Consider the following 25,423-nt stretch of genomic DNA (forward strand, 5'->3'; position numbering starts at 1 on the left):
TTTTTACGCACTATCTTGGTGTGCACAATCGTGCACGCAGCTCCTGAAGGGTTTAAGCATGAACATTCCCGCATTTCCCAATATTTCAGGCAGCGTCAACCAGCATCTGCGTCACTGGACTGATCTATGCAAGGAACACAAGGAGGCAAGGGAGCTAATTAGAATTTAACTTCAAACATAGCCTCGCACTAATGAGAACTCACATTTCAACAGCGAAATGACCTTTCATCTATTCGATGTCGTCGCTATAATGGAAACTCCTGTAACAGCACCGTCATCGCCGCAACGTCACCCTACAGAAACTCGCTCTCTCGAGGTGTCATTGCTCAGCGCAGCCGCACAAAGAGTCCGTTGCACGAAAATACTTAACAGCTCTTCAGTTTTTCTCGTCTTTCAGGCGACGAAGGCGATAAAGCACGTGACCACCAAACGTACGAACAGTCGATTCAGAGAAGTTGGCTTTGAAGTCCCATATCTAGGCCTAACTCTCCACGCGTGCCAGAAACAGCCTCCTCACAACTATTCGATTTCGCGCATGCGATAATGTCCTCTTCGGGACGCGTCATACAAAACACGTTAGTCGTTCTCAGAGCTTCGCTAATGTAATTAGCAATTTGCAAAGCGGTTAAGCGAGATGTTCCGCTTTAACTGCAGGCACTTTCAACGAGGAATAGTCAACAAACGTCACAGGAACAGCGCGTTGACTTTAAGCGCAAAAGTAAAGCGTGACACACGATGAGGAGAAAAAACAATAAAATAAAGAAGCAGCCCCTTGCCGCAAGTTCCTCGCGCACTATGAGCTGCTGGCCGCCGGATTCTAAAGCACTCCAGCTTGCTGTCGCGATAAAGAAGAACTGCGACGTCGCATTTGATGGCTCTCCGGCAACGTCGTCTTGGAGCGCCTGCGCTTGGCTCCGCTTCGGGCCACGCGAAGCGGCGAGTAGAGCTGCCACTTGTCCTCCGCAACCATCATGCCCTGCACCGTGTTCGACGGCGGCAGCTGCCTCGTCTCCGGCAGCGCGAACGCCATCGTGCCCAACAGGAGCAACATGGCGGCCGAGACGGCGTACGCAGCGCTCCTGAACGGCGGCGACCGGATCTCGTTGACGAATGGCGCCACAAAGGCACCGAGCCGACCGCTCATGTAGCAGAAGCCCAGCGCCGCCCCTCGGATCACGGTCGGGTAGAGCTCCGTGGAGAAGACGAACACGGTGATGGCGGACAGGTCGAAGACGAGGAGCCCCGCGACGACGAGGACGGCGGCCAGCTGGTCGAAGACGTGGGCGGCAGACAGGGCGCCGATCGCGAGGGACAGGGTCAGAATGCTGGCAGCGAGGGACAGGCGCCGGCCGACGCGCTTGAGGACGTAGACGTCCGCCACGACGCAGGGCATCCGCAAGATAACCAGGGTGGCGCGCGCTACTTCGTTCGTGCGCATCACGTGACTCGTGCTGAGGTGCGAGAAGGTGCCGAACACCAGGAACCAGCAGCCGAAGATGACGGCCGACCGCTGGCGCAGGGTCTGGTTGGACAGCAGGTCCGATAGGCGTGCCTCTGCGCAACGTTTACCGCTACTGTGGCATCGGTGTATCCAAGGAGGATGCCGAAATGTCACCAGGTAATAGCAGGCATGCGCTCGATTGTATTACGTCAGTATACATTGGCTCTTTTAGACGTCATAACCGGTTCTCACTTAAATATTCGTGCTTTTTTGTCCGCCGCTTCATTAGCTATCGGTCACCTATCGTCGGGTACTGTTATGTGGATGTCGTTGGCTGTTTTTAGTGCGATATCAATTGTATGGACACGCCAGGCGTAGCTCAACCATCGGCGTCGCCGTGATGTTCCGGGTAAAGTCCAAGTGCGATAATATCGCGGCCGCGCGCCGTATGCTGTGGGTGCGAGTGAAAGCGTGCGAGGGTGAGCCGAAAAGGATGGTGGCTCGATCTCGCGCAGGCAAGGGAGGAAGGCGGTGAAAATGCATGCCGTCTTCCTTCGCGCGCAAGGCAACAGTGGGTGATGGCTGTGTTCGGCGTTGGCTGCGTATGACGCGGCTGAACGCGGTCGCACTGGACATACATCGTAAATGTGGTCTGCAGTGGGTTCAGCGTTAGGCGTGCCGAGGACTGATGACGTCGGTGTGTTGTGCTCTCGCCGTTTAGTTCATGTTGAAACGAGAAGCAGCACGAAGGGCAATTCGCTCGCTGCTGCTGCTGCTCTTGCTCACGCCAGCGTTTTGACAGCGAGTGTCCGCGTTCATCGAGTGGGATGTGTTCATGTCTTCGTGTGCGCGCTGCACTATGTCAATTTAGTTAGTAATAGAATGTTTGCCAAGTTTATATTGCCGATAATAAGACTACTATCCTTACTTCGTATAGCTAATAATTTGCTATCGCAATCGATGCTTTGCCTTTCGGACGGAACCGCGAAGTTTTTCTCGGTTGTCTCTAAAGGCTTACCTTAGCACGTGCAAGCCAGCGGTTTCACATCCATACATCCCCACAGGAGCTAGCTATATATCCCTGTCTTCTATCACCGACATTATCCAATAGCTCACATGTCTCTCTCATAGGGGCCTCGCAGGAGCTGCTAGCCGCCGGTTTAAGCGTGTAAATGGCAAATTTGTCGCAATAATCACCGTGGTCCGAGACGATGGCGTGGGCACCGTCCGGTTCCTGCTGCGTCCCCGGTTGCTCGTGCTTCCGCTTCAGCTCGACTCTGAGAGCCGACATGCGGCGCTTGAACAGCTGCGGCTCGACTGCGTTGACGCCCGCTGCCCGCGCGAGCACGTTCTCGGCGTAGCGCAGCTCAGAGAGGGCTAGGAGCCAGCAGGGGGACTCCTCCACCAGATACACCGCGACGACCAGGCCGCACGTTGGTACCATGTAGGCCACCTGCGTAGAGGTCGCGACCGCGAAGTACGCGGACAGGTCCTCCTAAACCCAATAAGAACGCTACAGAATGAAAGTGTATAGACCTCCTTCTGCTTGTGATAACTGGTGCATTAACTGGGTAAACAATGGGAATGTGAATACATTGATCGATTTGTGCCACCGGTGCATAAGAAAAAGAATCGCGTGAATGTTTGGGTAAGCCGATCTACTATACAAATGCAGAGAAAGTTAAAAAGGTTAAAGAAAAAACACCGTTTGGTGGGCGAGTCACGGGCATAGAGCAAATAAAAAACATTCTGATTTGTCCTTTCTATTTAGAACTGAAGTAGCAAGTGACAAAGATAAATATCTCGGAATTTCATTGCCTAGTTTTATTACAAGTTCACCACAGAAATTTTGGCGAACAATATCCCCAACTTCAACCAATGTAGACACTTTTATTATATAAATATAATAAGGTTTCCAATGGCACAAGGATAGGGAATGCGTTTAATAGACAATTTCAGTCCTTTTTTATTGCGATAGCAATTATATGGACACTCAAAAGCAGATTTCTGCCGTCGGCGTCGCCGTCGCCGTGAGGTTCCGTATGACGTCAATGAAGATGAAATCGTCGCCGGTGGTAAGTGGTTCTTGAGGGAAAGGGAAAGGTTGGCGCTATCTTCTGCAGCCCTTGAGGGAGCACGGCTCAGCGCCGCGCGCCGAACGCTGTATGTGCGAGTGAAAGGGCGCGAGGGACGCGCTCTTTCACGGGGAGTGAACGCACGGCGGAGAACAAACGCGCGTTCTGCGCCCTGCTCGCTTAAGGGCTGCAGAAGTAGGCGTCTCTTTCCTCCTTTACAATCACCATATATGTAGAGCAAACGCGCCTTCTTCCGACGCGCGAGAGGCCGTGGGGGAGGGTGAGGGAAGGGAGGCGACGTTTAGCTGCGGCACCAAATGCCTATTTATATCAGAGGCTCCGGCAACAGTCACCAACGCCGCACGCATTTTGAGCGAACGCGGGCAAAACGCTGACGGCGTCGACAACAGTTCTGCGTGTTGCCGGTGCTGCTGCATGTCCAAGTTTATACAGCTGATAAAGCTAATATCATTACTCCGTATACCTCTCTACAAATTTGCTATCGCAATTGATGCTTCGCCTTTCAGGTGAAACTGCGACAACTTTTTCGGGTAGGTTCTGTCTTCTTTTTATTGTGATAGCAATTATGTGGACAATTCAAGCGGATTTCTGCCGTCGGCGTCGCCATCGTCGTCGTCGCCGCCGTGAGGTTCCGTATCAAGTCCAAGGGCGATAAAATTGTCGCCGCGCGCCGTTTGTGCGAGTGAAAGCGTGCGGGGGACGCGCGCTTTCACAGAGAGCGAACGCACGGCGGCGAGCAAACGCGCGAAAGGCCGTGGGGGTACGGGAGGGAGGGATGGGGAGCGACGCTGTGCTGCGGTACCAATGCGTATCTTGCAACCGGGCGCAAGGGGAACTGGTGATAGTGGGGGCTGTCGCGCGCACCGTATCTTGAAAGCGATCTCCAGACGGCTCTGACCTTTGTATGCGCTGTGGTTTCGCCGCTCAGTTTTCATTGAAGCGATAGACCGCATGAACATTAGCTCACTGCCCCCGTACTTGCTCACGCCAGCGTTTTGACACTGGTTGTCTGCGGTCATCGAGTGTGATCTACTCATGTGTGCTTGTGCGCGCTGACACCACGCTTGTTAATTCAAGTAGTAAGCGAATGTGTCCAACTTTATGCAGCCGATAAAACTGCTATCCCTACTCCGTATAGTTCTCTACTAATTTGCTATCGCAATTGATGGTTCGCCTTTCGGGCGAAACTGCGACATTTTTACTAACGACGATGGTAAGTTGCCAAATTTTGTGTCAACATTACCACCGATACCTGACATTGTCGTAAGCGAGCAGGGAATCTATAATATTCTTTTGAAACATGATATAAGGAATCCGGTGGGGCTGATGAAATACCCATTACCTTCCTCAAAAAATATACTGAATGTATTTCTAAATACTTGCACATTCTGTTTTCCAAATCGTTGAATGAAGGACAAGTGCCGACTGACTGGAGGACAGCCCGAGTAAAACCGTTATAAAAAAGGTAAAGATGCAATAAATAAATATCACTAACTTCAACGGTTTGTAAATTACTCGAGCATGTAATTAACAATTATATTTCAGAATTTTTTTTAATTCTGAGTGTCAACACGGATTCAGAAAATGCTATTCGACTTGTATGTAAACAATTAGTAGAGACTGTTCATGAATTTGCATTGGCAATTAACAATAGTATCCAGGCAGATGCTATCTATATAGATTTTTCGAAAGCATTCAATAAGGTGTCACACACACAAAAAAAATAATTTTGAAACTAGAGAACATGCTTAAAAACTCGCAGTTAACTCATTTGATCTTAGCTTACCTCAACAACCGGCAGCAATTTGTGTCATTTTAAGATGAATGCTCTGAAAAAGTTTCCGTAGAATCTGGCGTTCCCCAGAGAACTGTGCTTGGACCTCTTCTTTCTTTTTTGTTTATAAATGACATTGTCGACATAAAAATGTATGCAGATGACTGTTTTATTTATTTTGAGGTAAAAATCTCTAATGATCAATAATGTTAAACGCCGCATTTCAAAAAGTAATCACTTCGTGTGACACTTGGCAGATGCCTATAAACGATGAGAATAGAAAAATCGCCGCCCAAGAACTCTGTATACAGATAACCAGCGAAGCTAAAACGTGTGGCCCGGTATTTATCACCGAGTTAATCCCGAAGGTTCATTAATGTATTTCTCAATGGTTACGGCTTTGTGTTTCTTAATGCGGTTACACACACGTTACGCTACGACGGAGAGAACGACGTCACTGACGGCATGCCCGCTCAGTCCGCCGTTCTCGCATTGCCGCTTGCGATTCGTCAAAATTAAATTGCTTCAGAATTAAATTGGTCTGTCCCGTAAGACAATGAATGGCTCATACCCCCTTAAGCAATGGCTCATATTCCCTTAAGCAATGGCTCATACCCCCTTAAGCAATGGCTCATACCCCCTTAAGCAATGGCTCATACCCCCTTAAGCAATGGGTCATACCCCCTTAAGCAATGGCTCATACCCCCGTAAACGCGGCCTCCCTATTACGACGACAGAAGAGAAGTGAAATTCCCGTCCCCGTCACTTCGTCCCTGTCTGTCTCAGGAGGGGGGGGGGCGAGGGTACGAAAACGCTCCATAGGGGAGTTAAACAAGGACGTACAACGGAGGTAATGACAAAGCAAAGAGGCCATAGCGATCCCTTTGTCCTTGTGACAGAGTACCGGTCGCTTGACCCCACTCCACGAAGTCGACTGAGCTTGCGCTTAGCTCCGAACTGTATATTCGGCGTCAACGTAAGAATGCGACAGCAAATACACTGTCTGACAGTGTATTGCACCAAACACACCTTGACAATTTGTACAGATGCGCCAGTCAGTTATGTTCTCTCATTTCGGCGACGGTATACTACGGTGGAGGCGAACTTTCTTCGCTATTGGCGAGTCTCCTTTGGGAACTGTGCTTTGTTGTATATACAGACGCGCACACAGGTCGGGTCTACGGAGTGCGGATTTGTGGGCGAATTCTTGCACCGAATTCTTACGGTTGCATTACCGAGTATATACAGACTGCGAGCCAGTTATACCTGCGCATCGTGCCAGTTGAGGATGAAGACGTAGACGAGCTCGCTGTACACGGCCGCGGCGAACGTGGCCCCCGCGACGGCGATGGCGCAGTACGGGACGCGGTGCTCGGTGTCGGTCACCTCGAAGAGCATCAAGTGCGACGCCACCAGCACTCCGGCGGCGCCCGCCGACAACAGGAACCGGAGCGTGGCGAAGAGGGCCACGTTTTGGGCGAACGCGAGCGTGGTGCCGGCGAAGACGAGCAGCACGAGCCAAATGCAGAGCACGGGCCGACGACCGATGCGGTCGGCCGCTATGCCCGCAACCTGGAGGCGGTGGGTGCGGATTAGGCTTAAGGTTCGGCCCGGATCTTAAATTTAAGCTTTTGTTTGATCTATACTTCACTTAATTTCCAGCGGTTGGTGCTTCTCGCTCTATATACCTTTTACAGCACCATACCCATAAGCGCCGCCATATTTGGGCACGTGACATCACCCGCCATTGAGCGCCTTCTGGTCGGCGTTGGCTCGCTTGTTTATAGTGGCCACGGTGGCCGCCTGGCACGGCTCAGATCAATACTATTTTGGCAACCACTGTGAGCAATGTATGGGCATACGACACAAAACTTTGGCCAAAGGTGCCGAGGGAGTGTAAGTTTATACCGGGTGTTTCAGCGAACACTTTCAAAAATATTTAGAAGCTACCTGTGGCAGATAGCACAATTCTTGTTCATGAGCAGCTCTACTCGAAAAGGAGGACATTACTTGGCGGACATTATGACCCATATTGCATTGTACAAATTCTAGCTGCCGTGGAGTTCGCAAGGCGGATCCACTTGAACGAATTCTCATGATGACACTAGTTTCAAGATATTAATTCCCGAACTTTGCGGAGAAATCCATTGGCGTTCCAGTTCTTTTGTGCTTCAATGCATAAAACGACGTTTTTTAAAGAAAGTAACTGCCTCAAGAAAGTGACTCGAGCGGCCAGTCGCCCGGCAATTTTGCGTGTATTCGCGGGCCTCTTTCACGCTCGGCAAAACACTTTTATGTAGCACGTATTAAGCAACAGAAAGCTGTATCGGTAGTTATTCAAGTTGCTCTAAAATTTTCTCATTGACACTTTTCATCCAATTATAATATTTGACAAGTTGATTAATTAAGACTAATTATGTATTTAGGCGGATTGCAAAAGGCAATCTGAGTATCTTCAAGCGAAGTCAAACAACATTACCTTGGTTCTGTCCAGCTACGTGGCATTTGCATATTTTTGAATCTTGGTGCATGATAGTTGGGACACCCTGTATAACGTTGCTCTTACACCCGGACACCCGTATAACGTTGCTCTATAACGCTCTTAATTTTATTTTGGTGATGCTTCTTCACATGCGCACCTAACTTGTAGTTTTTTTTTTTTTTTTTTTTTTTTTTTGCATACAGCATTACGCTTACTTTTGCGTTGCGCTCTTTTATTCTGTTACCTCGACGCGATTCCAAAGCATGTTATATGCCTGAACACAAACAGGAGGCAGGATCATTTATCAGGCCTATAGGTAGTGCCCAATCCACGCCCCATCGGTGGATCTATCTGCACAAAAGAATCAGACCTCGAAGGCTATGCTTTTGCTGACTGCATGTTCCGGAAGTGACGCGAGAGCCGAAAGCAGGTCATATATATAGACGCCACGTTTCTGACATCACCTATTAAGCAGCCTTTTTTGCTCTTGCTCCCGTTTCTGTAACAGAGACAAAGTAAACTTCAAACTATACCACGAAGAACAGCGATTGGCTGAACGCACCGGAGCGCCGACCACACCTCCGGCCATGTACGCCGCCGCGAGCGCCGACACGATCCAGCCGCGGCCGCACACCAGGTCCCATTCGTCCACGATGGAGTGGGCGCGCGAGTCGCCGAAGAAAATGCCGTGGCGGGGTTTGCCCGAGCTTGCCCCGGACTCGTACTGCCAGCCGGCGTCGCAGGGCACCGCGGTCCGGTTGTCCGGGGATTCGGCCGACGTCTCGGCGTCCGGCAGCGGGGGCTCGAAGCGCTGGCACCGGCTTCGGCTCTCACCGCCGTCGTCTTCCCGGATGATCGGAATGCTGATGTTCCTCCACGCCTCCGAGTTCATGTACGAGTACTTGGCTGGAGGCCTGTTCCCGTTGAGAGGAGTTCGAAGATGCGTCCTTAGAGTACAGCCAGCATACAGCCGAAGTTCAGGCTGAGAGGGCAGTGGCTATAGTAGGCTCAGTGGCTATAGTGTTGTGCTGCTGATCATGACGTTGGGGGTTCAGATCCCGGCTCCGGCGGCCGCGCTTCCATGGAGACGGAATACCCCAGGCAACAGCAATTAGTAAGGAGCTATCGACTGTGGCGTCTCCTTGGAAGTTGCTTGGGAGCTTTAGGATTGCTTTCAACTTCATTTGTTACCTTTATTTCACCCGCTCAATCACCCCGCAAGTATTGAATTACGGTCTTCATTTTGTTATACATGCTATAGGATAGGGACAGCATGCCAGTAGACAGCATGCTCACTCACTGAGGGAACTGACGTTATGAACGTCAGTTCCACGTGACAGGACAAAACCACTTTGCAGCCCCCCCCCCCCCCCCCACCCATACATGACTATACAAACATCGGCATTGTTCAACACACCACGCATAATGGCTCTACGCTTAGTTGCGAACGCGTTTCGTACCGGTTACTGATGTATGCACAATCAGTGCACTCTAGCATAAACCTATGGGGCCGAAAATTGCAAGGATGACAAGAAAAAGTATCGAGAAGATAAAAAACGCTTAAAGAGTAATGGAAAAGAAAAATTATGGACCTACAGTAAACCGACAAGAAGACGGTATCGCAGATAAGAGCAAACGCGGCAAGGTGCTGCTAAAAAAAAAAGTGTTGCTAAAAAACAGTCTACAGGTGCACCACACCTGCACCAGTGGTCCAAGGGCCTTGCCAGGTTGGCGGAGGCGAGCGCGTGCACGATGGTCGTGAAGAAGGCCAGCGTGGTGCAGACCAGCACGATCGCCTGGAACCGGCCGTGGCCGCAGATGAGGACGTGGTCCCGCGGCGACGAGGGCGCTGCCGTCGTGGCTGTGGCCGTTGCTGCGGTCGTAGCGGCTACGACGGTGGTGCTGTGGCCAGCGTCCTGCTGGCCGTCCGGTGGCGACAGCGGGGACGTCGGATCGGACGTGGGCAGGACGAAGGGAGCAATCTGAATCGCCGTGCACTCTTCAGCGCCGGCAGCCGCCTGGACGGCCTCCCGCTGACCGTCGTGCGGCGACAGCAAGGACGTCAGAGCGGTAAACGGCTCACTGACGGTGGCGGGCTGCTTGTGTTCGGCTCCGGCCATCTTTGCGGTCGCCCGCTAACCCTTATGGGGCGAAACCGGGGGAGGCCGAGCTGTCTTCGGCTGCGTGAAGGCGGTAAGGCGGTTTGCGTTGCAGAGGTCGAGAGTTCGTACTGGCCACCTATGGCGCGAAGGGTTGTGCGCGACTGCCGGAGGGCGTCCCGTGCCTTGGCTCGAGACGTTGCAAAGGAGCGATGCCGAAATGCGACCTAAACGCTGCGTTCAGAGGCTGCTTCTCGCCGCGTGATTCCGCGTGCGCCTGCCACCTCGTGATGGTTTCGTCTGCTTCTTCACTGAAGAAAGGTCGGCGAAATTATATACGGTCGCGGTTTATAGTTAAAACCACTAATAGAGAAAACAGAAGCCGTCTGTTATGCATGCAGAAGGCACATTCCCTCTCATTTTGTTACCTGGTGTTTCCTGTTTGATTGATACTTTCATTTTTTTTTAGATTCTTCAATGCCTCATCTCGTAGAGTTTCTCACTATAACATCCCTCATCTCCTTTGCCCCGTGCTGGATAGGCGACTGGACGTCCCACTTGTTAACCTCCCTACATTTCCTTCTTCTCGCTTCCTATCTAGATTAGATATTTAGCCGGGAGATAAAGTGGAGAATTTGATAGTATGTCTAACCTCCCTGTCTTTCTCTCTTTCTCTCTATCTCGATAGTAAGTGTTTCCTACAGCTCCATTTCACTTCGCTGTAGGCTACAGCGCTATTATCGAGTGAAAAAAATTTTTTAAAAGATGCCAATGCACAGGGAAAAGTTACAAAAACGATTAGTGGAGAACATAACGCCACTTACGATGTGTGCAGTTTTCTTCCCCTTCTGTGTTGTCGATCCCCTCTCTGCGTGTGAGCCATGTTCTAGCTGAGACCACAAGAACAACAATTGGCAATTACCCGTTCGCCGTTTACCTGCGGCTATTGCAATTTGTGTGCCGTGACCCACGCATGTTAGTAAGTGTGCGACACCTTGAGCGGGGAGGGGAAGGGACTTTCTGTAAGTGTCCACTTAATGAACATGTCCATTAACGTCTGCTGCTGAAGTTCTGATTGGCTGATCTGTGGCGCACGTCAGGAGGAGACAGGCGCCCCCAGCCAATCGGCACTTGAGCAGCACACGAAACTGACATGGCCACTAGGTGGACACTTGCAGAATATTTCTTCCGGACTGCGCACCATGTGGGAATGCGCCATTTTTGAACAGTAACGGAACAGGGGGCTCGAGAGAATTGCCGGTGGAGAATCGTCCTCAGACTTTGTTCGAACTGGATAAAAGCAGTGTGTGTATGGCCGCCCTTACTCATTTGTATCCAGGATATCTGGTCGTTGCACCTTTCCATGTTTTCGAGCAGAGAAGGTGAGCCCATCGGGATCAGGGCAACAGCAAAGCAGTTATCTTCTTCGTCACCCTCACTTGTCCACGTTCACCCCATACTGACATCCCTCACATTCACCCGTCCACCCCAGCTCAACACCATGCTTCCCATCTCATTTTCAGCGGAGGACGAACAGTCTGGAACGGAAGTATACGTTTTTTTAAAAGCACAATGAATACGTTTGAAAACATAACAAGCATGAAGGTTGGAGAGACACTTGCAAATAATTTAGGACGTGGCAAGCAAGCCTTCGTACCCGCCAGACAATTTCTGCAACACTATAACGAAACATCAATTGCCTGCAAGGTGATTAAATTGTAATAATGTATATAAGTACGATGTTCCTCTGAAAATATCTTCTTCTGCAGCATTATTGATGCCTTCAATCGTCACTCCTCTCGCGAACCACGTGAAATAGAGAGCTTATTTAACGAAGTGCAAAAAGTCGCAGTTTCGCCCGAAAGGCGAAGCATCAATTGCGACAGCAAATTACTAGAGAGCTATACGGAGTAAGGATAGTAGTTTTATAGGCTGTATAAGCTTGGACACATTCGCTTACTAACTGAATTAACAAGCATGATCTCAGCGCGCACAAGCAAACATGAATAGATCACGCCCGATGACCGCGCACAACGGCTATCACAACGCTGGCGTGAGCAAGCGTTGCGGCAGCAGCGAGCGAAGGTTCGTGCGGTCTATCGCTTTAACGAAAACTGAGCGGTGACAGCACAGCGCATACAAAAGTAGGAGCCGTGCGCAGATCGCTTTCAAGATCCGGTGTGGGCGACCGCCCGCAGCCGCGCAAGGTACAAGTACGAAGTTGCTGGCAGAGTAGAAGGCGCGCACCCCCTCATTCCCGCGCTGCCTTCCTGCTTTCCTCCTTTCGCGTGCCAGATTTAGTTTCCAGTTCCCCTTGCGCCCGGTCGCAAAATACGCAGTTGGTGCCGCAGCACAGCCTCGCCCCCCTCCCATCCCCCCCATGGCCTTTCAGGCGACGGAAGAAGTCGTGTTTGCTCTACGCCGTGCTTTCACTCGCACATACAGCATACCACGCGCGGAGACGATTTTATCGCCCTTGGAATTTATACGGACCCTCACGGCGACAATGACGACAGAAATCCGCTTGGGGTGTCCTTATAATTGCTATCGCAATAAAAAAATCCTGCAGGTAGAATCACTTAATGACGATTTGCGTGTTCGCACAGCGCATTCTCAGAACGCAGACATCTGGGGACTAATTCTGAAACGATCCACTTCGGCGACAGTATCGCCTCGGCGACAATATCGCCGTAAGGCGCGCGCCGGTTGGCTCGTTGAGCAAAATTGGATGACGTCGTGCTCAACCAGCCAATCAGCTCATCCAATTTTGCTAAAACAGACAACCAGCGCGCGCCGTTGGTGGAGGCGTGGCCAAGGTCCCCTGGTTTGTGTCATGAGGAAGCACGAGTGTTCTGCGCATTTGCGTCTCTTGCAGTCTCTTGTTGGCCCCGCTGTGAGCTAACTCTTGGCTTTGACTTCTGCTCGTTTTAGCTGACTACGACTATACAACTATAGCGGTGTGCGTCTAGACGGGAAACGGCGTGTGGCTGCCATCTGGCTACGATTGCTGCCAGTCTTCCAATTCGTACAGGTCATTACGAGGTGATGGGGTCACGAGTTCTAAAGCACACATGACAGGATTGGTCGACTTTTAATGCGGCCAATTTACTTGCCAGCGAAGAACAATTTCAAACTCACTTCGCTGAGCGATATTCAGAAATTACAGGCAAAAGAAAGCGACTCACTTCCACCATGTAACACGGGGGCTGAGGAACCTCAGGCTGCCTCATTGCAGCTTTTACCTTATCCCCCGCCATTGCTTGATTTCGCAATGGATGCGAAGAAAGAAAGAAAGAAAGAAAGAAAGAAAGAAAGAAAGAAAGAAAGAAAGAAAGAAAGAAGACACTTGCCACCAAGAGTAAGAAACCAAGAGTAAGAAACCAAGAGTAAGAAGACACCAAGAGTAAGAAAGAAAGAAAGAAAGAAAGAAAGAAAGAAAGAAAGAAAGAAAGAAAGAAAGAAAATTCTTGACGGTCGATGCCTTGTCGACGGCGTTCAACAGCGTTACCTTACCGCTGTTTCCCAAGTCCTGATCAGTCGGTTTGCCAGAGTTTTGGCTTCGACAGCGGCTATACCGTGAAAGAAAGAAAGAAAGAAAGAAAGAAAGAAAGAAAGAAAGAAAGAAAGAAAGAAAGAAAGAAAGAAAGAAAGAAAGAAAGAAAGAAAGAAAAGTTGTCGCAGTTTCACCTGAAAGGCGAAGCATCAATTGCGATAGCAAACTTGTAGAGAGCTATACGAAGTAATGATATTAGCTTTATCAGCTGTATAAACTTGGACATGCAGCAGCATCGGCAACACGCACAACTGTTGTCGACGCGATCGGCGTTTTGCCCGCGTTCGCTCAAAATGTGTGCGGCGTTGGTGACTGTTGCCGGAGCCTCTGATATAAATAGGCACTGCGTGCCGCAGCTAAACGTCGCCTCCCTTCCCTCCCCCTCCCCCACGGCCTCTCGCTCGTCGGAAGAAGGCGCGTTTGCTCTACATACATGGTGATTGTGAAGGAGAACAGAGACGCCTACTTCTGCAGCCCTTAAGCGAGCACAGCGCAGAACGCGCGTTTGTTCTCCGCCGTGCGTTCACTCCCCGTGAAAGACGCGCCCCTCGCGCCCTTTCACTCGCACATACAGCGTTCGGCGCGCGGCGACGATTTATTCTCCAAATGACGTCATACGGAACCTCACGGCGACGGCGACGCCGACGGCAGAAATCTGCTTTTGAGTGTCCATATAATTGCTATCGCAAGAAAGAAAGAAAGAGAGAAAGAAAGAAAGAAAGAAAGAAAGAAAATTCTTGACGGTCGATGCCTTGTCGACGGCGTTCAACAGCGTTACCTTACCGCTGTTTCACAAGTCCTAATCAGTCGGTTTGCCAGAGTTTTGGCTCCGACAGCGGCTATACCGTGACCCAGCGATTGCAACTCGCCCGGAAGTCATCGTATCAGAACGGCACTGATCGACAAACGACTCTCGTCGACTTGTTCTGTTACAGCTAGAGGCGAACGCTCCTCGTTACCTCGTCATACGATTCGCGTTCAGTCATTCAATATTCAATAACCTTTAGTGTCACAACTCGCGATTTGTCCAAGCTGGTCAATAATGTCTTATGAATGTAAATAGAAATCAATACAATCTGAAAAAGAACACAAAACTAGTTTTGGGCCATTGACGCAGAATGTTTTCCGAGCACATCATTGGAAAGTGGCCGGCTTGTAGCCTCCACTTAGCTGCCGCACGGAGGAAGAACTGCGTGATCGCGCCTGAGCGCGTTCCAGCGAGGCCGTTCTGGAGCGCCGGCGCTTGCCTCCGCTTCGGGCCACGCGCAGCGGGGAGTAAAGCAGCCACTTGTCTTCCATCGCCATCATGCCCTGCACTGTGTTCGACGGCGGCAGCTGCCTCGTCTCCGGCAGCGCGAACGCCATCGTGCTCAACAGCAGCAACATGGCGGCGGAGACGGCGTATGCAGCGCCCCTGAGCGGCGGCGACCGGATCTCGTTGACGAATGGCGCCACGAGTGCACCGAGCCGGCCGCTCATGTAGCAGCAGCCCAGCGCCGTTCCTCGAATCACGGTCGGGTAGAGCTCCGCGGAGAAGGCGAACACGGTGATGGCGGACAGGTGGAAGGCGAGGAGCCCCGAGACGACGAGGACGGCAGCGAGCTTGTCGTTGACGCCGAAGATGTGGACGGCGGACAGGGCAGCGACTATGAGGGACAGGGCCAACATGCTGGTGGCGAGAGACAGACGCCGGCCAGCGTGCTTGAGGACGTAGACGTCCGCCACGACGCAGGGCAGCCGCAGGAGCACGAGCACGGTCCGTGCCGCTTCGCTCGTGCGCATCACGCGGGCCGTGGTAAGGTGCGAGAACGTGCCGAACACCAGGAACCAGCAGCCGAGGATGACGGCCGATCGCTGGCGCAGGGTCTGGTTGAACAGCAGGTACGAGGCGCGGACCTCTGCGGGCGCGCGCGCACGTGTTTTTTCGAGGTCGTTACGTATATATACGTGACTGCGTGCGCATTTTCTGAGGCGACGAAGAGAATCGATCAGATATTGTTCTCTAGGAGATCCCTACTGCACTACCAGCTCATCCAGCTTTAGTGCTTTCTCCCGAAGCTGCTACCAAGTGCGTGCGCGGCTGGGAATATATAGATGGCTTGCACTGACGTCATCGTAGGCGCCATGTTCGTGACCCAGCACGGTGAAAAGGTAAGCTGTCTATTGACCCTTTTCGCGGAGCAGTTTGTTTTAGAGAAACGAGATGGCGCTCACGGCGGCGCGCCATACCTCTCCTCAGTGACCGCGCACGAATACGAGACCATTACCGCTTCTACCTTGCTTCTGTGCGATCAGCTGTCGGAAATGCAACTGAGTTTTCGCTAACACACTGTGCTCCAATCATGCTAGATTGAATCATGTGGATTGAAGACGTGTGCAGTAGTTGGCTGCAAAAATAGTGACTGGCATTTTAAGGAATAGAATGAATCTGTGTGGCCAAGTTCGCGGACCGCTGCTGCAACTGTCCGAACGTGTTACCGGCACTTCGTGATGTACGGCTTTCCTCGAGGATACAGAAATTTGCTCATCCGCCAGCCTTGTATCGCTAACCTTCAAAGAAAGGGCTTCATCCCCAGAACGTCGGCAAGAGTGAGTACCATTCGTTAAACAATGACAAAGGGAGTAGCGCCGCTTTCTGTCATAGCAAGTTTCGCGCAGGTTATCTATACACATCTGTCCTGAATGGCAGGAAAACTTACGCCCACTCTATCGCCGACGTATCAAGAATAAGTGAATGTGCGCACACTTGAATATATGCGCACTATATACGCACAATAAATGACGGACTACACCGATGGCGCACGAATGGTCGAAGCTGAATGTTTCGTGACGATCCGCAAGAGTAAGCGAGTTACTAACTGTAATATATATTTGCTACACAAGGTATTACAATGTACAAAACAGCTACGTTTCAAGCCTTGTGCGCAACAAGAACAAATCTATCGGAACTGAGCACAACCGTGAGAGATTATGCAGAAAATAATCAGATAGTGGCCGCACCGATGAGCTTCACTCAGTAAGAAACTGACAAGCCACTGCTTCAAAATGTTTGCCGAATGAAGAACAAAGAGCAAAACACACTAAACCCGACTGAATTCATGAGCAGAATGTTTGGATAGCTTGGAATACATGTTTAGCCCCGCTTTTAGAACAAGCACCATATACGCTGCTTGCGCCGTTTGGACGTAGCTTAAATCAGCTCCGAAAACGCTTTTTTCATGTTCTCTGAAGCATGTGATCAAAGCTTCGTGTCGTCCACCTAGTCACTGTCTACGATATCTCCGAAAACAGAGGTTTTCTAAGCCGCGCTGGCGTCATACACTTCCATTGTGAACAAGGAGGCAGCGGAGGCAGCTTGAGGCAAGCAATGGACGCGTGACCACGTGATCAAACATGGCAGCGCCCACGGGATCGCCGCGAAAAGGGTCAATAGCTAGCATGTGTGAACCGGGAAAAATGGCCGAAGAGATGGCGGAGCTATTATATTAACGTTCATGCTCTTTTCCGGCGTAGAACATAACTGAGAGAGAGGAAGGGCTATTACGTCAATGTAATGACAGCAACTAGCTCAGCAAGAATATCTTCAAGACGACTGTACAGAGTCAGTTATGCGACGCGGCTATCACAGTCGAGTTCTTATTCGCCTGTACGCAGAATGAGTGGCTGCTGTCTAACCAGGGTTAGCTAACTATATATAGTCGTAACAGCTATAGGTTGCCGTAATCGCAGATGTAGGCTAGTCAGTATAGCCTTGCCGGCCCAGGCAACGGGCTTGGCCCTGGCATCTGCCAATAGTTTATGTAATGGTACTGCCGTCATCTCCGAACGTCCAAAATTAGTGAGTTTCATTCGACACTTGTTTTGTTGGAAATGATTCGATTTAAAGGAGAAATCGAAGCGAAAGCTTGAGCCTTTTATTTACCCCCAAGTGCGGCATCGATTACGTCAGTGAGATATCACGAAATTTCTTGAATATTTAGGTGGTAATACATGAATTTGGGTCACTGCTCGACAGGAGATGTCGAACATAGTTACCTGGTTAATCATTCTAATAACTTTCGAACGCGGCGTGGCATCGCTGTTTGCCAAAGTTCTATCACTTTTGTATCTATAACATTAAACTTCAGTCTACCCAATCGGATCCAATCGCGGTGTGATTGGAGGAAACACTACGTGAACTGAAGACGCCGACTTGTCTTGTTTCATGTGGGCTGGCTGCAATCTTGGCCAGCGCTTAAACGCTCGTAAATGTACCTGGTGGATAGTTTCTCGTCTATTCTGCTTCCAGGTACAATATTACAATTACATTTAGGTTTCCCTGGGCGTGCCCCTTTCCTGGAATGCATGCGTATTTTACAAATGATTATTTACAACTTTGGATGCGCACACAAACCACAACAAAAGCAGCATAAGATGACATGCAGCACACTGTTTTTTAACAGTGACGTTTGCAGCGACCTTGCTGTTGACGATTTTTGCCTGCTGTGGGAAATTGTATGAGCAAACTCGCTCGAAGCATGTATCCCTCTGGTGTCCTTTCGCCGTCAGAAGATTAAATATATATATATATATATATATATATATATATATATAAATTTTCGAAGACCGACGGGCGAAATTTTTTCGCAAGCAGTTTTTCGTAAAATGTTACGCAGTATTCGTAAAATCATCTTACGTACGAGCCAAAAAAATCGCATACCTTACAAAAAGTTCGGCAGAGTTAGCGGATTATACTATTGGTATACTATACAAGGGTATACTATTTCTCTTTAAATAAAATGTCATTCAGTAGCTGCATCTCTTCTTGTCATATCACGTGAGTCTTGCGACTCTCAGCCGAGGTGAAGGGTCGTTCTGAAAGTCACCGGTCTACGTTCGGAAATGACAATGTCTATCCTGTCTATAGTACGCAGAGTCTATACCCGCGGAAGGAAAACCAATTGAATCACCGTGGTCCGAGACGATGGCTCCTTCCGGTTCTTGCTGCATCACCAGCTGTTCATGCTGCTTGTTCAACTCGACCCTGAGCAACGAGAGGCGGCGCTTGAACAGGCGGGGCTCGATTTTGTTGACGCCGGCCGCCCACACGAGCACGCTCTCGGCGTAGCGCATCTCGGAGACGGCGAGTAGCCAGCAGGGAGACTCCTCCATCAGGTACACCGTGACGATGAGGCCGCACGTGGGCACAATGTAGGCCACCTGCGAGACGAAGGCATCACACGTAGGTAGGTTGTGTCCTTTCTGGAAGGGCCACTCAAAAGGTCTGGGCATTGCAAGCAACACCGCAACACGTCTGGGCACACTGCAATATTGCGAACGTTTTCTTACCGTGCTCAAAAAAGTGTTGCTTCTGCACCAAGTCAGTCTTCAATCTAACATAACTTGAACATACCATATACTACTCATAAGAAAGAAATCATTGCATTGTTTGACGCGTAATAGGTAGGCCTGTGTTGGTAAACACTGCTGCCGAGGCCTTCATGTCAAAATTGAGCTGTAATTAGTCCGGAAATGCAAAGTTAGTGTTCCATGTTCAAGGGTAGAGAGAGGCGACCTCAAAAGTTTAGAGGCCGCTGGTTTGGAGAAAACGTTAACTTTCCAAACAGTTTGTGACCGTAGTCAGTAAAGCCGTACAACACTGTTGAAGGCAAGATGGAGGTTTGAAGTGATCAACATATTGGTCTAACAAAGAATGTCGCCGGAGCCATCGTTTACCTTGAGTAAACGTTGGCTCCAGCGAGATTCCTTGTTCGACCACTGTTGAGCCCGGGCAACACAGTGTTTATGTGTATTAGTACAGTACGGAAATCTAAATGCCAGGTGGCGTGCCCAGACCGCGGAAATATTTTTCTCGCGTTCCGTTGTTCCTAAACTTTTGACGCCGGCTGTGTTTTACGAAAACAGCTTACAGTTGAGACGAAAGCCCGAGCCCGCTCGTTCTTGAACCAGCCAGTCCTCTCACCAGCGAAAAAACAAAAAAAGACAAAAAAAATGTCATATACACCCACCGGCAGCAAAGAGAACACTGAGATTCCCCTGAAACGAAAAGCGCGCGAAATCGCCTCCGTATTCTCCCATATCGGGGAAACCCGGCCCCGCTATGGGAGAATACGGGGGAGGAATATGTCCCTTGCGGACGGTGGTTCGAGGGAAGGAGAGAGAGGCGATGCAACAGAGAGGGTAGTTCGCCTTCTCATCGCTTGGCGACGCTTCATTTTTCTTTTACCTACGCTAGTACGAAACCACTTTACAAAATGTTGCGCTACAACATACGGCGCTTTAGAACTTCCAGTGTACAACCAAACATTTCCATCGGGTCATTTCACAGCGTGCTCACACTAAGGAAAGCAGGACAGACAGTGTAAAATGCCTCATAAGGGGCTTTTTAACTGATACCGTGGTGCAGTGGTTTGAGGGGAGGCGCCGGAGGGTATCATTCCCGTGCACCCTGTCCGAAACGTCACCCATGTGGGGAGCCGCCGATGGTTGCTTGTCGTTAGACACTGCTTAACGAGATTGTACTCGAGTAACGACTACGTCTGGACGCACGCCCGCCACCAACCGCGAAACGCAACAAGCAACAACCAACGCAACAATGCAAAAGCAACAACTGCGACCCCGATTAGGGTCGTGCGGAGGGCAACCCATGGGCTACTAATCTTTTGAAAGGGTATTCTGGCGTTCTATTTTTATTCAGTGTGTATATTTGCATTGGTAATTCCTTCAAACCCAGATAAATGGCTGACATCATTTTCACTCTAGCGCACTACAATGTATGAATAAATCAGTCCATCAACGACCCATCAACAAATGAATGAACAAGCCAGCCAAATAATGAATAAAATTAGTCATCTGGCTAATGTGTATCCATGGCCTTTTTCATGTGTACGTGAACGTGTCTACTTCAAGTGCGCTGCTTCATCAATATCAAAGCTATTTAGTAATAAATGAAAGGATGAATGAATGAATCACTCACTTAAGTCAGTCACCCCGTGAATCATCATGTTCGTGATGAAAGAATGAATCACCAGTCAGGTCAGTCAGTTAAAGGGTGAATCAGTCAGTCACGTCAATCAATAACGAACAAATCAGTCGATCGACCAATCAGTCGGTAAATGAATGATTCAATCAGTGATAAATTAGTCAAGTCAGTGAACGAATACATGATTCATTCGGTGATAGATCATGCAACCAGTCAAGTGAGCCATTGAATGAGTGAGGACCAAATCAGTCAGGTCATTCAATGATTAGTCAATCATTGAGTCGGTGGGGTCAAATTCGGCGAGCAAGTCATACCTGCGCAGCGTGCCAGTTGCGGACGTAGACGTACACTATCTCGGTGTACACGGTCGCAGCGATCGTGGCCCCCGCAACGGCGCAGGCGCAGTACGGGGCGCGGTGCTCCGTGTCGGTCACCTCGAAGAGCAACACGTGGGACGCCACCAGCACCCCCGAGGCGCCCGCCGACAGCAGGAACCGGAGCGCAGCAAACACGGCCACGTTGCGGGCGAACACGAGCATGGTGCCGGAGCAGAGGAGCAGCAGGAGCCAGATGCAGAGCACGGGCCGACGACCGATGCGGTCGGCCGCTATGCCCGCCACCTGCGATAAAACGGGCCGCGATGTTTACGGTGATTTATCGGCGCCCACTTTGAAACGGGGTGGTGACAAACTGTCACCTATATACCTACCTGGGCTAATCAGGTATACTTATACATGCTTACCAGTCTAGCAGTTTGCCTGCATCTCCTTAATCTTTTCTCTCTTCCTTAAAACTTCTGTATCTACCTCATGCAGCTACCAATGCCTGTAGCGGATCCGGTCTTATCAATATTTCATTTTTTTTTCACCAATAAATGCTGCTACTTGCAGAGCGCCATCACGGGGTCTAAAATGACGTCAAACGCTCAGCCGCACTGCGGAGAAGCCAACTTCACGGACGCGACGCTGACTTTTCATTTCCTTCCCTGCCATCAGCACATCGTAATCCACCGTTACCGTAACATGCATGACATGAAATGAGTGTTATGATTGGCATATGTAATGTCATGATATAAATGACATGGCATGCATGACGTGACGCATTACGTGTCATGACATGACATCGTGGATGACATGAACATGAATGACTGACTCATGCCCGACCACATGACCTAAACTACAGTAAGGTAGAAAGGTGGACGAGTTGGAATGGATGCATACTTATTGGTCAGCGCGAGAACTGAGGTCACAGAGCTAGAGGGACACCTACCTGTGTCTGCTCGTCGCGTGTCCCTCTACCTCTGTGTCCTCAGTTGTTCTCACGCTGACCAGTAAGTATGCGACCTAAATTAGTGCATGACATGACATGAATAACATGATAAAAAAATAAACAGCGTCTATGGCTTCTGCTACCGGGCCAAGTTTGGCTTCTTCGCCCGTGAGGATCGAGTGCCTTTACCGCACAGCTTTGGAACAAAATGGCGGGCATTTGCTCCCTGTGGGTACATTAATAGCATACGCAGGAACACTAAAATGGACTAAAGTCCCTTGAAAATTTAAAAGTACCGCCACTCTATGAACTCTACCACCGCCGCCGCGCGACCTCCTAATTGACCTCCGGATTTTCTGCGACTTGTTGCCTTTAACGCTCTCGCGTTAAAATACAGGAGGCCATACTTTTGCTGCACGAACAAGCGCTTCGGTCGAAAGCAACGCACCGGAGCGCCAACCACACCGCCGGCCATGTAGGCAGCCGTGAGCGCGGACACAATCCAGCCCCGGTCGCACACCAGGTCCCACTCGACCACGATGGAGTGGTCGTGCTTGAAGCCGAAGGCGCCGTGGTGCGACCGGTTGTCCGAACTGGCGCCGGTCTCGTAGTGCCAGCCGGCGTCGCAGGGTACCACGCTGCGGTTTTCCGGAGGGGCGACGACGTCGGGGTTGCCGGCAGGATGCTCGAACGGAGGCTCGTACCGGTGACACTGGCTTCTGCGCGTCACGGAACCGTCTCGATGGACCGGGATGCTGACGTTCCTCCACGCGTCCTCGGACACGAAGGCGTACTCGGCCGGGGGGCTGCGGGGGTGGTTCTGTTAGGCCTAGTTGATGTGTATTCCTTACTGCTGCAGCTGCCACTACATAAACTGACTTACTATCGACTGTATACTCAAACTTGCCGTTACTTCTCAGACCAGCCGACTGTTCAGAGATGTAATTGCTTCTAATTAAGTCGGTTCTTATTGCCGACTGATATGTTACGAACGTGAAAAACTATTTATAATATCGTCGTTATTGCCTGAAGGCAGCAGCTCAATGAAAGTGAAAAAAGTAACTGTCTTCCGATAAAAAAAAGAAAAACAATACTTTTTGGGTTGCATACACACAGAGATGAAGATGTAACATCGCGTAGCAGGTTCGCATGTTCATGCTGCGTCCTGGATTTTCATACCAACTGGTGGTATTGGAGAAACACTTTACGCGTGATCTTAGTCTCCTGTGACGGCACAATAGTCTGGATCAATTTTATATCAATTTTCACTAAAGGTTGCCCGAAATAACGCGCTTAAACCACTTTCATTCAGTTCCACATGCCTTTGACCCTATACTCGGGATGAAGATTTTACGTAAGCAACTCGAATGGGCACGCGCGTGCTGAGAAGGAAAAGCCGGCACTGTGTAGACAGGCAACCACGAAGCAGTTTGGCCTTGACTCAGTATCGGTACCATCTAACGCAGCCGCCCGTTCAGGTATACTTTCTCTTTTATTATTTCAAGGATGGCTTTCAAAAACGAAAGACAGCCATTTCATTTTGGATATTCACGCACCGACCACGGCGGAGTACGTCAGAGCTACACCACATACTTCGAAGTGCTTCCGCGTGTTAGGACCATTTTGGCCCTATTTTAGTTCAGATAAGCTTTTTTTTTGAAAGGTTGCTCGGGTAAGTCTAACAGTCGGTGACATACAACCTGGCATCGAAGTGACAAATGCACCGCTCTCTAACGCAAAGCGAATCTGCACAGGTGAGCCGGAACGTTCATCATCCACACCCCATTTTATGTCAACTGCAGGACAAGGGAGGAAAGAAAATATACATTTTTAGCATAGCGTGGACGCTGCGCTCCGCTCAGACCGCTGTCTTATGCAGAAATCATCGAGTATGATTGTGAAGATAAGCGAATAGCTTTTTAAATGCGCTTAAATACCTGTGGAAGTCCGTTAAGGCAGTGTTTCTTCCCGTTCGCAGGCGGTCATGGCGGCCTCCCATTGACGCCGAACCCCCTTCTACCCTTTTTCCAACTTCTGTTGCTTTTCTCCCTTAGTCATCGTAGCAGCACGCTGGTCCACCGCTTTGCTGACCCAATAAGTCCACGAGCATCCAGCATCACATCATCGCCTCTCCGACCAAACAGCCTTTGACGCCCATCTGGTCATGGGTTTTTCTGCTCGGGGGCCCTCTTCCGGCCGTCGACCACGAAAACGGCGGAAAGGGCCAAAGAAGGCTAACCGCCTTTATAACATTGATCACACCCATAGAAACTAAGGTCAAAGTCCGGATTTCTCTAGTAGGCTTGTGTCTCCTGGCCCAGCCCATTCTCGACGTGCTTAACCATGCAGAAGCGGCTACCACACTTTTTCGAACTCTTATGAGTGGTTCAGTCCTTCCGCACGTCGAGCCTGTTTGGAGGTAAACGTGGAAAGTCTAATGTTTTCGACAGCGAATTTCGCAGGGCACTGCCTCTCTCAAGAGTTCTACAGAGAAACAGACAAAGACGCCAGGTGCACATGTTACGCCTGAGCAACTGTAAGGCGACAAAATTATAGGGGACGGCCCACCCATGCATTTTATTGCACTGCCTCCAGGATCAGCCCATTTTACTATTACACTGTCTTCTGGATCGGCCGGCTTTACCTATATGGGGGACACACAACGACGACACGCCGAGGCAATCAAAGCTTCACCTTAAAACATCCGTCGTCGCCCTTGTTTAGCTGAAACACATGCAAGACGACAGAGAAGCCGAAGACATGGCGCTACGTCAAAACTTTGCACGCCCTTCTTCCGTCACCAAACGAAGATACAGAACCGCCAAACTACTAACTCATTACACGGGAGCAGTCCATTTCGGACGCTTCTAGGATTGTGGCGAACTGAAACGGCACACAGTGATAAGCTGCAAGCGAGATTACAATGCTCGGATCGGTAGAATGACAGTTAGCAAAGCCCATCGATGCAAAATGACAGATTGATGGGCTGGCTTGTACCGCATAACGTAATGGGTAGCGCACACGGGCCGCGCGAGACGACAAGAAAGACGTCTTCGTGTGTCCTTCCCAGGCGTGTCGCGTGTCCAATTAGCGCTACACATCACGTTATGTGATACCAACTATATAGTTTGTCCTTAGCTTTCGAATTTGTTTAGAATAAAAAAAAGAACAAATACCTGCACCAGTGGTCCACGGGTTTCGCCAGGTTGGTGGAGGCGAGCGCGTGCACGATGGCCGTGAAGAAGGCCAGCGTGGTGCAGGCCAGCACGATCCTCTGGAATCGGCCGTGGCCGATGATGAGGACGTGGTCGAGCGGCGACGAGGGGCCGACGGTCGTGCTGGCCGCCGCCGTGGTCGCGGTCGTCGTGACAGCTACGGCGGTCGTCGTGGTCTGACCAGCCTCCTGCAGACCCGCCGACAGCGGGGACAGGAAGGTCGACGTCGGCAGGAGCGAAGGTCGCTTCGCGGCCTCCTCTTCGCCGACGGACACCTTGGGCGTCTCCGGCTGGCCGTCCAGTGGGGACCGCAGGAGCGACGACGTCGACGTGGACGCCGTCTGGAGGACGAACGGGACGACGAGCTGATGACGGTGCTCGTCGTCGCCCTTGGACAGCTTGGACGCCTCGTCCAGGTCTTCGGACGGCGATCGCGGAGACGAGGTAGGTGGCGTCGGATGGGACGAGACGGCGTGCTCGACAGTGTCGTGTTCGTCTTCGGCCCTCGCCAT

General features: G+C 50.5%; 3 protein-coding genes across 3 annotated transcripts; all 3 read right to left on the reverse strand.

Annotated features, from left to right (window-relative positions):
• Positions 1–817: 817 nt before the first annotated feature.
• LOC119458832 (solute carrier family 22 member 12) lies at positions 818–9,913 on the reverse strand. Its single transcript, XM_049671461.1, has 5 exons — positions 9,492–9,913; positions 8,356–8,740; positions 6,578–6,883; positions 2,639–2,936; positions 818–1,554 (listed from the first exon to the last, which is right to left on the reverse strand). The coding sequence occupies exons 1-5, from the start codon at positions 9,911–9,913 to the stop codon at positions 818–820; spliced, it is 2,148 nt and encodes a 715-aa protein (XP_049527418.1).
• Positions 9,914–14,579: 4,666 nt separating this feature from the next.
• On the reverse strand, positions 14,580–17,264 carry LOC125947108 (solute carrier family 22 member 12-like). Its single transcript, XM_049671462.1, has 2 exons — positions 17,201–17,264; positions 14,580–15,343 (listed from the first exon to the last, which is right to left on the reverse strand). Exons 1-2 carry the CDS (start codon positions 17,262–17,264, stop codon positions 14,580–14,582), a joined length of 828 nt encoding a protein of 275 aa, XP_049527419.1.
• Positions 17,265–18,314: 1,050 nt separating this feature from the next.
• Positions 18,315–25,423, reverse strand: LOC125939644 (beta-alanine transporter-like). The gene is made up of 4 exons (XM_037720694.2): positions 24,873–25,423; positions 22,145–22,502; positions 20,742–21,047; positions 18,315–18,644 (listed from the first exon to the last, which is right to left on the reverse strand). The coding sequence occupies exons 1-4, from the start codon at positions 25,421–25,423 to the stop codon at positions 18,315–18,317; spliced, it is 1,545 nt and encodes a 514-aa protein (XP_037576622.2).

Source organism: Dermacentor silvarum, chromosome 7 (genome assembly GCF_013339745.2).
Source record: "Dermacentor silvarum isolate Dsil-2018 chromosome 7, BIME_Dsil_1.4, whole genome shotgun sequence".
Taxonomy (NCBI): Eukaryota; Metazoa; Arthropoda; class Arachnida; order Ixodida; family Ixodidae; genus Dermacentor; species Dermacentor silvarum.

Excerpts from the sequence above, each read along its gene's own strand:
- LOC119458832 (XM_049671461.1), bottom strand. The coding sequence starts at position 9,913 with ATGGCCGGAGCCGAACACAAGCAGCCCGCCACCGTCAGTGAGCCGTTT. Across the intron at positions 8,741-9,491 it reads CCCTTGGACCACTGGTGCAG|GACGCATCTTCGAACTCCTC; the intron begins GTGTGGTGCACC and ends CTGTACTCTAAG. Across the intron at positions 1,555-2,638 it reads CGCCATCGTCTCGGACCACG|AGGCACGCCTATCGGACCTG; the intron begins GTGATTATTGCG and ends AACGTTGCGCAG.
- LOC125939644 (XM_037720694.2), bottom strand. The coding sequence starts at position 25,423 with ATGGCGAGGGCCGAAGACGAACACGACACTGTCGAGCACGCCGTCTCG. Across the intron at positions 22,503-24,872 it reads CCCGTGGACCACTGGTGCAG|CCCCCCGGCCGAGTACGCCT; the intron begins GTATTTGTTCTT and ends CCACCCCCGCAG. Across the intron at positions 21,048-22,144 it reads GCGGTGTGGTTGGCGCTCCG|GTGGCGGGCATAGCGGCCGA; the intron begins GTGCGTTGCTTT and ends GTTTTATCGCAG.
- LOC125947108 (XM_049671462.1), bottom strand. The coding sequence starts at position 17,264 with ATGACGGCAGTACCATTACATAAACTATTGGCAGATGCCAGGGCCAAG. Across the intron at positions 15,344-17,200 it reads CAAGCCCGTTGCCTGGGCCG|AGGTCCGCGCCTCGTACCTG; the intron begins GCAAGGCTATAC and ends GCGCGCCCGCAG.